Source organism: Cryptomeria japonica, chromosome 2 (genome assembly GCF_030272615.1).
Source record: "Cryptomeria japonica chromosome 2, Sugi_1.0, whole genome shotgun sequence".
NCBI lineage: Eukaryota > Viridiplantae > Streptophyta > Pinopsida > Cupressales > Cupressaceae > Cryptomeria > Cryptomeria japonica.
Genome location: NC_081406.1, coordinates 153,999,655 through 154,011,472, shown reverse-complemented (window position 1 = coordinate 154,011,472; position 11,818 = coordinate 153,999,655). Strand labels below are relative to the sequence as shown.

At 33.0% G+C, this 11,818-nt stretch overlaps 1 protein-coding gene across 4 annotated transcripts; it reads right to left on the bottom strand.

Annotated features, from left to right (window-relative positions):
* Positions 1–7,468: 7,468 nt before the first annotated feature.
* Positions 7,469–10,672, bottom strand: LOC131071379 (uncharacterized). Of its 4 annotated transcripts, none has more exons than XR_009112508.1 (3): positions 9,810–10,290; positions 8,430–9,635; positions 7,469–7,763 (listed from the first exon to the last, which is right to left on the bottom strand). XR_009112508.1 is itself a non-coding variant. In XM_058007195.2 (3 exons), the coding sequence occupies exon 3, from the start codon at positions 9,581–9,583 to the stop codon at positions 8,489–8,491; it is 1,095 nt and encodes a 364-aa protein (XP_057863178.1). In that variant the 5' UTR covers positions 9,584–9,635; positions 9,810–9,876; positions 10,299–10,672; the 3' UTR covers positions 7,922–8,488. The 4 variants fall into 4 exon arrangements, 3 of the variants coding, with proteins under 3 accessions (XP_057863178.1, XP_057863176.1, XP_057863177.1); XM_058007195.2 differs by lacking the exon at positions 7,469–7,763 and adding an exon at positions 10,299–10,672 and having other exon boundaries at positions 7,922–9,635; positions 9,810–9,876; XM_058007193.2 differs by lacking the exons at positions 7,469–7,763; positions 9,810–10,290 and adding an exon at positions 10,299–10,672 and having other exon boundaries at positions 7,922–9,635.
* Positions 10,673–11,818: the final 1,146 nt, after the last annotated feature.

Here is an 11,818-nt window from a genome sequence, read left to right as displayed (position 1 = left end):
TTTTCACAATGTTCAGTAATTAGGGACAATAAGGAGTTGTTGCACATTCGGTGCACTATTGAGTCCTTCCAAACCTAAATAATAAGTGGGTGCAATGTCTAATTTTTGACATTATATTGTCCAACACTAACACATATCATTAATATTTGAAGTATAATAAATATAAATTAAATAATCATCTAAACAAGTGTACCAACTAAAGGGATTCTTAACCTTCGACTATACACAATCATTTTACAAGGAATGATCCACCAATAAGCATGTAAATTAGGTGATTCACTTACTTATTACAGTCATTTTAAAGATTAAGACAACCTTACTTCTAATGCATACCATTTTTACTTTTTTTGGATAGATAATGGGCCATTGGCCAAATGATTTTATTAAATTAAAAGAAAATTTGCAAAATTTACAGCCCGATTTAGTGTGGGCACCAGTAGGAAAGAATTGAGCAAAGAAAACCTTTGGTCTTGCCCAAGGAATATTATTCCTGGAATTATACTTAACTTACAGCTATACATTTAATATTTCCTTTTAATTACATCGATCTTGTTTAGAACTGGGTTTTTAAAGCTTCACCAAGTAAGTCAATGCCATGATATTTGAATCCTGAGTTAATCTCGCTTCCTACAAAATACAAATCTACCTCCCAACCTACTATCCTCATCACACGGTTAGCACACAACTTCATAATACAACAAATAACTTACTAAATCCAACTTAAAAAGAGCTACAAAACAGGTTAGAAATATAAATCCCATAGCGATCATGTAAATGCCTATCAAGGGTCAAACCAATCCTTACCGATCATCTATTCAAGATTTGTAATTTCCTATCTACCCTATAAATGAAAATAGATCATGAGAGATCCTTGACATCTTCAACATAAACATTTCTACAAAGAGCATACGATAGTGGAAGGATACACACAGATATCGTCATAAACAAACCTTGAAATTTCATAGATACAATAGACGATACAATAAACACAACAGGGCAAGAAGAAAGGAAGGAAGACATACAAAAAGTGATAAAATAGTTTCAATAATCTTCAGAGTATAGACCACTAAAATAATAAAAGCCAGAGATCAAAATAAATACCTCTAATAGGCAACTTGAACGAAACTATGTAGTAGTACTAATCTGTATTGATGATAACTATATATCTATGGAGAGAAAGAGAATACAACAAGCAGTGTAAAGAGAGACTATGAGTATAGCTATAAAAATTTAAATGAATAAACATAAACAAGAGAATATATACGTGTGTGTGTGTGTGTGTGTGTCTATCAATATATATAAATATCAATCATTATATATATATATATATATACAGTTGACAGAAGCTACATAAAAATGCAAAGTAAGTTGTTCAAAGTGAATATCTAAACCTCCTCTCAACTAGACCTTGAAACTTAATTACATCGCTTACCTGCTCCAGAGGTAATCATGTTTTTGCAGGAAACCAAGGCAGTTTAGTATAACTATACTGTCCATTAAAACATGCAGAAAACATATCTTGGTCTGATTGCAAAATGGTAAACGTTATAATGAGTTAATGTCTGAGGAGATCAGTTTCCTTTGGCCTATTAAGGATAATTAATTATACTTCATACTTAACATCATTTGAAAGCACCAAAAAATGATTAAAGTTTGGTCCTTCAGTTTGTATACAGTTTCCTAATACATCAAACCTACGAATCTAGCTACTATTCAAAAGGAAAACTAGAGGACCTAGCACAAGCCCTAGAAATCAAAAGAAGAGAACTTCCCCTTCTTCTAAAGCTTCCCCTCCTCTATCTTTGCTATGTCAGAGGGTTCACCCTGGCTTTGCGTAGTGGCATTTGGAATCTCCTCCTCCCCTAGCTAATCTTCAATTCCTTCCTCCTTCGAGTAGATGGAAAACCAATTCTTGCAACTTGACCTCTTAATATGTAGAAGCCACACCAGAAAATTGAAATTGTGTTGCATGACCAACCTCCTTGTTGCAAATTCATCCTCATCTTCAATCTCTAAGATTGGATACCTTGATACCAGTTTGTTCTTCCGCATAAACCTATCATAATGCCTTGGTTTTGGCACAGTAAGATCATCTTCCACATTAACTACCACCCTATCCAGTTCTCCCAAAAGGTCCTTCTTAAACACATTACAACATAATTCTTTCACCATCTCTCTGTCATGCTCGAAATGCATAGTCACCGCTAGAAACATGGCTGCTATATCTGAGTTAGCCCTTGTCCTATCTTCATTATTGATAAAATATTCCCCCAGAATCCTCCTAACTGCCCTTATAACCAGGTCATGAGGAAAAACAAGAATTCCTTTCAGCCTTTCATCCTTAATTTCTCCTAAAAATGCCATTTGTTTTTTCAAACCTCTCAAACTCAACAGAGTATCCATACTGCAATTTCACTATGGCTCCTAAATAGAGTAAATGAGAAAAAAGTATCACCTCTATACTTGTGCGAACTAAAGTTGCTATCAAGAATGCTACCACTTCACAATAAAGCCTACAGAATAAGCGTCCTTCCCCATCTAACTTAATGCGAAGTGTCAGTAGAAAAGATGTACGAGACAGATTGCTTAGGTTGGGAATGATAATATCTTCCTCCAAAATCATTCCTAGTTAAGCTGGTGGCATAAATCATAAACAAAATAGCTCTTCTTACTAAAGTACTAAGAGGCAATCTTTGAGGGGCTCCTAAATGAGGTGCACAAATAACAATAAACGGAAACATAATAAAATTTATTAAAGTTCATGAACTTTTAATTATATTTAACACATATATCTAATGCATACCATTATTATTTGAAGTATAAAATATATATTTAAATAATTTTCTAAACAAATGTCTCAATTAAAGGGATTTTAACCTTCTGCTATACATAATCATTATACAAGGAATGGTCCACCACTAAACATGAAAATTAGGTGAGTCCTACCATTTTAAGGATTAAGCTGGCCTTACTTCTAATATGTATGACCATCACATATAGCTAAGCAACACCAAGTGAGAAATGTTATATCTTATTTATTAAAAAATAAGAAAGACTGATAATTTATTATATTTTGAATTATCAAGATTACAATTCATTTATTATTTATTACAAACAATACTTAAAGACTGTATTTTTTTTTTTTATCACAAGCAATAAGTAATTAACTATCTATCAAGTTATATTTTTATTAAATTTTAAATAATATATATACATTAAATTTTAAATTCAAGGAAGAAGCATAAAATGATTTAGTGTAGTTCAACATTCATCCTCTTCTAGTCACAGCTACTTGGGATTCATATCTAGTAGACATATCATCCTTATTTGTAGAGTTCTATATTGCATGTTTTGGGGGCATTCATCTCTTCTTTTATAATAACCACATCATTGATGTGAGTCCATCATCATTATCTTTGAAATTTTTTCTACATCACTCTTCAAAAGATTCTGGATTGATATCATCTCATTCTGTCATATGGATGATTGAGCAATTTTCAATGGCACATATAATTTGGATTTGGATTCTCTATTCATTCAACTTATGAGATTGGCTTCTCTAATCACCAATGGATATATTTATCCTTAAGGGAAGAATAGCAATTGAGATCAAGATAACTTTACTTCTTATTAGATATCATTAATATATGAATTATATTATCATCTCAACAAGTTTCTCAAACGAATTCTTAACCTTCTACTATACACAATCATTAAGGAATGGTCCACCACTGAACATGTAAATTAGGCGAGTCATTTACTTATATAAATATTTTAAGGATTAAGACAACCTTACTTCTAATACACATATCATAACCATTTAAAAGATTTAGACAACCTTACTTCTAATACATATCATTAATATTTGAGTATAAAATATATCAATTAAATAATCATCTAAACAAGTGTCTCAATTAAACAGATTCTTAATCTTCTACTATACATAATCACTATATAAGGAATGGTCCACCACTAAACATGCAAATTAGGTGTCACTTATTATAACAATTTTAAGGATTAAGACAACCTTATTTCTAATACATATCATAACCATATGAAAGATTAAAACAACCTTACTTCTAATACATATCATTAATATTTAAAATATAAAATATATAAATTAAATAATCATCTAAACAAGTGTCTTAATTAAAGGGATTCTTGACCTTTACTATACATAATCATTACAAGGAATGGTCCACCACTATAAAAAAATAGGTAAGTCACTCATTATATGATTTTAAGAATTAAGACAACCTTACTTCTAATACATATGACCATCACATATAGAGAGACAAAAGATAGCCAAGAATGAAATATTATATTCAAAAAGGGAGAGAGGAGAAAAGGAAGGGGTTGATGAGCCATTTTAAATTATTTTGAGTTATTTTCATTGACTTGGAAAAGTAACAAGTGAAAAATTCTTGAAAACAACTACCAAATGAAAATTATCACAAGATGCTAGTGCAACACATGAACATCCACATAATGTACTAGTGTCTAGACAATTACAAAATGACAAAAGACTAGAAATACATAGAGTTAACATTTAAATACAAAACCAAAAATTGGCTATTAGAAACAAGGCCTAACCACCATAGGAAGAAAAAAGACCAGTGCAAAGGCTCAAATGAACCTACAAAAACACTAAGAGAATGAGCACCAAAGTGGATGCAACTAGGATATACCAAAGTGGATGCAACTAGGATACACAATTTTTGACATTACAAAATGCACATTAGGTGCTATTGTGTGACCCTAAGGAATGAGAGAAACAAGAGTTAGCAAACAAAACATCTTAGGCCAAGGAGGTAATGAGTTGTCCATTTGTGAGGCATGTAGTGGGGGAAACAAAACCCATGCCAACCCAAGCATTCGACAACTCAATCTTAATCTTTGTTCCTAGATAAACTATGCCCATGTGAACTAAGATTGAAAATATTTATAAGGCAAAGAGAATAGTAAAATGAGAGGAGATACGAGATACTTAGATGTAGAGATAAAGGGTAGTAATGGAGCAATGTAGAATTAAATAATTATACTTCTTGTAATATGCATAGAACCTTCTAATAATTTTTATAAGTATATCATACTTGATGATGAATATTATGAGACCCATGTTATGAGTTATGTTATCTACAAATATTATTGAGAATGAATGAATGAATTACTATTTCCATAATGTTCATTGATCAGGGACAATAAGGAGTTGCTACACATTGGGTGCACTCTTGGGTCCTTCCAAACATAAGTAATAAGTGGGTGCAATGAATATTTTTTGACATCAAATTGCCCAACACTAACACATATCATTAATATTTGAAGTATAAAATATATAAATTAAATATCATCTAAACAAGTGTCCCAATTAAAGGGATTTTTATCCTTCTAATATACATAATCATTATACAAGGAATGTTCCACCACTAAACATGTAAATTAGGTGAGCCACTTACTTATCATAACCATTTTAAGGATTACGACAATCTTACTTCTAAAACATATTATTAATATTTGAAGCATAAAATATATAAATTAAATAATCATCCAAACAAGAATCTTAATTAAAGGAATTCTTGACCTTCTACTATACATAATCATTATACAAGGAATGGTCCACCACTAAACATGTAAATTAGTTGTGTCACTTGCATATTATAACCCTTTTAAGGATTAAGACAACATTACTTCTAATACACATCATAACCATTTTAAGGATTAAGACAATCTTACTTCTTAATAGATATCATTAATATATGAAGTATAAAACATATAAAAAAAAATCTAAACAAGTTTCTCAATTAAAGGGATTCTTAAACCTTCTACTATACATGATCAGTACAGAAGAAATGGTCCACCACTAAACATGTAAATTAGGTGAGTCATTTACTTATTATAACAATTTTAAGGATTATGACAACCTTACTTCTTAATAGATATCATTAATATATGAAGTATAAATTATATAAATGAAATAATCATCTAAACACATTTCTCAATTAAAGGGATTCTTAACCTTCTACTACACATAATCATTATACAAGGAATGGTCCACCACTAAACATGTAAATTAGGTGAGTCATTTACTTATTATAACCATTTTATGGATAAAGATAACCTTACTTCTAATACATATCATAACCATTTGAAGGATTAATACAAGCTTGCTTCTAAAACATATCACTAATATTTGAGGTATAAATACATAAATTAAATAATCATCTAAACAAGTGTCTCAACTGGAAGGACCCTTAACCTTGTACTATACATAATCATTATACAAGGAATGGTCCACCACTAAACATGTAAATTAGGCGAGTCACTTACTTATTATAACCATTTTAAGGATTAAGATAACCTTACTTCTAATACATATCATAACCATTTGAAGGATTAATACAAGCTTACTTCTAAAACATATCATTAATATTTGAGGTATAAATATATAAATTAAATAATCATCTAAACAAGTGTCTCAACTAAAAGGACCCTTAACCTTCTACTACACATAATCATTATACAAGGAATGGTCCACCACTAAACATGTAAATTAGGTGAGTCACTTACTTATTATAACCATTTTAAGGATTATTACAATCTTAATTCTTAATAGATATCATTATTATTTGAAGTATAAAATATATAAATTAAATAATCATCCAAACATGTCTCAATTAAAGGAATTCTAAACCTTCTACTATACATAATCATTATACAAGGAAATGATTCACCACTAAACATGTAAATTAGTGAGTCACTTACCTATTACAACTATTTTAAGGATTACGACAACCTTACTTCGAATACATATCAAAACCATTTGAAGGATTAAGACAACCTTACTTCTAATACATATCATTAATATTTGAAGTATAAAATATATAAATTAAATTATCATCTAAACAAGTGTCTCAATTAAAGGGATTCTTAACTTTCTACTATACGTGATCATTATACAAGGAATGGTCCACCACTAAAAGTGAAATTAGGTGAGTCACTTATTATACCATTTTAAAGATTAAGACAACCTTATTTTAAGGATTAAGACAACCTTACTTCTAATACATATGACCATCACATATAGCTAAGCAACACCGATTGAATAAGAAATGCTAAATCTTATTTATTATAAAATAAGAAAGAATGAAAATTTATTACAATTTGAATTATCAAGATCACAATTCATTTATTATTTATCACAAACAATAATTAAGATTATATTTTACTTATTATTTATCACAAAGAATAATTTAATTAACTATTGATTTATATTCTAATAAAATTTAAAATAGTATTATATACTTCAAAATAAAATTTAATATTACAGATAAATCTCCTCATTTTATAATCAATATACATTTAAGAATTTCAGTCATTTATTGAAAAAAAACCTAATAAAAAACTATTTATTAAAAGTTTGATAGAAACAATTATATATATACAAATGAATCTCATGATTGCGAAGATATATTTGGAACCAGTCCATTTATATAAATAAGATTAATTTGGAACCAATCCATTTATATAAATTAAATTTTGTTTATATATATGAAAGAGCGAGTTGACCTAACCATCAAAATGAGTTGGTCTTTTAGCAGACAACAAATTTCCAAAAAACATTATGTACCACTAATTTTTTTGAATTAAAAGTCAAGGAAGAAGTATAATGTCCGTTGCACCATCAAAGCCCCACAGTGACATGGGAGGTGGACCTTTTTTTGGTGTTTTTTCTTTCATGGAGATACTTCAGCTTACCGTTAGACCTGATCAATGAGATAAAAATGACTGGTTCTATCAATCATGGAGGCTTGCAATTAAAAATTAACAATATATTGTGTTGTCATTGACTAAAATTAACATACAAATTTGAAAATATACAAGGAAAGTTACCATTTTATATTTGATCTGCAAACTAGGGAGATAATAAGAAAATAACCTTGGCAATGGTAGTAGCAGAGGATAGGATTCTGGATTATAGTGTAAATGTAATAGTTGTTACAGATGCCATAAGGCTGGCAAAAATGCTTCAAAAAACCTATGAATGATAACAAATCTGACAATACAACAACCTTCTCATGTAGCAGCTGCTGCTGCCATTATTTAAACAGGAAACTATAAATGAAAAGACATTCAATAACCAGAGTTATTTCAAGAAATTTAGGCTATATTCAGACAAACTATACAGAGAACTCTATGATGAAATTTCCAAGCCTCACGGATCACCTATTTCTAAATAATTCCCTAATCAACCCAACAAAAAAATTAGTCCAAATTAATGATCCCACAATCGCCTCCCCTGCAAATAATTTTTTTTATGGGAAGCTCTTCAAGGTCATTCAAGATTGTCTAACATTGGATTCCTGATGTACAAATGATATTCATAGGCGATAGGGATGAACAGCTGACATGAGAGAGAGGAGAAATCTTACCTTTACATCGGTGTATACAGTGTAAAAAATGAATGTGTTTTGAGATTTTCTGAGAAGATTCAAGCGCCCTTTTTTCTAGATGCAGTATACTGAGAAAGATGAGATCTTTTGTTGGAATCTATTTTGGAAAAGAGGCCTCGGAAGCCGAATAATCCAGGGCCGTTTCTGCCTCCCACAGGGCCAATGTAGGCCGGTACATTCAGCACAGGATTCACTTTCATGCTCACTCCTGAAACATTGCAATGGCTTTTAAGCAACCCGTCCGCCATGGGTTTTCCAGGGCGTGGAGAATCAAGCGTCTTCGAGTTTCGAACCACGAACCTCCCGCTCCCCCTTCCAGGACTACCTCGCCCGTAGCTTCTCGCAGAAGAGCTTCTCCTTGTCCTTCCTGGACTCCCTTTGTGCCTGGGCAGATCTGGCGGACCTTTCTTGACATCTTTTAAATCGGTTGTAACGGCGGGTTTCGAACCCGAGACCAGAGCCTCAGTTTCTTTAAAGGCCGACTGAGCTCCGACGGATTTGCTTCTATAACAGGAAGGAGGTTCCGAGCACGGCCTCGACTTGCGTTCTACTGCAGATTTGCTTCTGGAAAACGGCAAAGCACAAAATAATCCGTTACCTCGTGATTCACCGCCGCTTCTTGAAAACGGCCACCGCGATCGTGAAGAAACAGGGGGTTTCTCTCCATTGCCGTCCTCCTCGGCTTCCTTTGATGTGGCGCAGAAATAATCTCGGTTGCTTAGCTTAAACATTTCCTTCCACCTGCCAGACATCCTGTTGCTGGATTTGAAACCGCCATTTTCTGCACCGCTCGCCTTTGAAGAAGGAAACGAAGCGGATCGAATCGGCGACGAGCTTTCCAGACTCAGATGACGAGCAATAGTTAAAGGCTGAGCTTTCGGAGCGGAAATTTGCGGCAGAATTTTGCCGTCCACGAACAATTCGTCGGCTGACATGAGAGTTTCCCCAAACGCAATATCGCGACCATCCTTGAACTTACTCACCGTGCAAAACTCGAACTCCGGGCTGTGAATAATATCGGCAGGGCCTACTCTGATTCGCTTCTCCGGCGAAGTCCTGTCGATCTGTGAAAGATCAACGGAAAACGAAATCCTTGGACTCTGCCAGCCATTTCCGACCTCCGGCCACGCCATTACTCACAATACCTCAAGCTTCGCTTAGCCTCCGCATTTACAGTCCAAAAATCTGCATTGACAGCGGAAACTTCAAATCAACCTCCAATATCAAAAAGAAAAAAGCAAGCTACATACTTTCAAACCCTCGACCAGTCAAATATTCCACAAAGCGTACAAAAGACCTAAAAACTCCATCTTTTTCCACAAATTCACCGCAACTCCGTCGAAACCTCTAAAAGCCTACCATGAAAGCTCAATATTTAGCCAGTCTCCCGTTCCCAGCCTTTCGTACCGCCACAGTTACAGTACGCCTGAAAAATTCGGCAAAATTCCCCGCTGCACGCTTAGAAATAAAAGCATAGTACATTCTTTCTCAAATCAAAAAGTACAATCAACGGCAACGACAAAAATCCGGAAAATAAATTAACGACACTCTTCCCTTCAAATCTCCAAAGACCGCCTCTTGCCTCTTCCTTCAAAACTCCAACAAATAAATTCAAACAATCCTGAACCCTACCTACTGTGTAACCAAAAGCTAGCTACACATGCATTCCGAATGCACGATACAAAACTTTTTTGTGATCAGAAACCTGGATAAAAGTGAATCCAGACAACAAAACCTAACAAGAAAACAAAAAATCCTACAGTTCATCCAGATATTTTAAATTTTGCCAAAGATTTTTGTTTTTTTTTGAAGATAAGTATATGATTGAGAAGACAGGGAAGGGAATACCTTTTGCTGTATTGCGATCTGACAACCCTTGGCCTTCTGCAAATTAATCTCCACCATTTCTCTGTAAATAACAGACAAAACCTACACAGTGATGTTGCCCGCTCCAGTCAATTCTGTCTATTTCCGGCGTTTAACAGGAGCTCTACGATTTTTTACCCATACGGCAGCCACAAAACTATTTTTTACCTTTTTACTCTGCCTCTGCCTCTGCATCTGCCCGTTCCATATTTGAATCCTTGCAGTTATATTCAACTGTGTAACTATTCATCCAGGTGTCAAGATCCCAGGCTGTAGCAGGCACCGGAATTCACGTCTTTTGACGGTGGACTTTAAAGAGCAGCGACTTTTCTGTCATCGATTTCGGTGTCGGAAATCGAGAGAATTGTGTTGAAAGATGGATAAAGAAGGACCCATTTCGGTCGTCTTTTCTTTTTCAAATCATATTCTCTTTAAAAGTACTTTGAACCAGACGTAAATTCTTGGATTCTCCCATCCATTACCCCTAGTAAATTCAATGCTACCTACAGAAAATTAAATACTTTCTCTTTCAATTTAATGAAAAATGCGTTTAACATTCAATAATTTTTAAAAATTAAATATGATTTCAGGGGAAGGGGTCAATTATCCCATATACATACCTAGTTTTAATTTAATTATTAAACGCAAAAAACTGTCTTGTGGTTTAACATTTAATAATTTTTTTAAATTTAAAATGATTTGAGGGGAAAGGGTCAATTATCCCATAATGTCAATGGAGGCATCAAAACAACACTGTTTTAATTTAATTATTAAATGCAAAAAATTGTCTTGTCGTTTAACATTTAATAATTTTTTTAAATTTAATATGATTTTAAGGGAAGGGGTCAATTATCCCATAAAGTCTATGGAGGCATAGAAGAGCTCTTAACAACATAATTTTAATTTAATTATTAAATACAAAAAAATGTCTTGTTAGGAGCCCTTTTGATGCCTTTACTATTCACTCTTTACCCACCCAATCCCCTAATAACATTAAAGAAACCAAAAAAATGATAATTAAAAGCCCATTAAGATATTTCACATGCCTACTTGTACTTCCAGGAGTTAAATTTTTTGATATTTAATTGGAGGTGTTGTGAAATTTTATCCATACCAATAGGGTAAGAGCGCCCGTTACAGTTATCGTTCATGTTCCAATAACCATTCACTCCTTGCACACCCAACAAAAAAAAAAATAGCAAATAACTAAAAGCTCATTAATAAATTTCACATATACCAATAGTTGCTCATTTTTTAGCTTTTTTGGACCATAATTGGCCCATTTGTGATTTTTTATTGGTACCCATAGCACATGACTACTAGGGCATTTGTGCATAAATATTGGCAATTTTAAGTGCATGGTTATCAGGACATCTTTAAGCAAGTATCGAGCAACACTTTGAAATGTGTACTTTTTTACCCTTGCACACATAAGGGATCCCACATCGTGCATCATTACTACCCATAAGCCAAAACAATAGCTATAAGCAGTTGAGACGCAT

Coding starts and splice junctions, on each gene's coding strand:
- LOC131071379 (XM_058007195.2), bottom strand. CDS start 9,583: ATGGCGTGGCCGGAGGTCGGAAATGGCTGGCAGAGTCCAAGGATTTCG.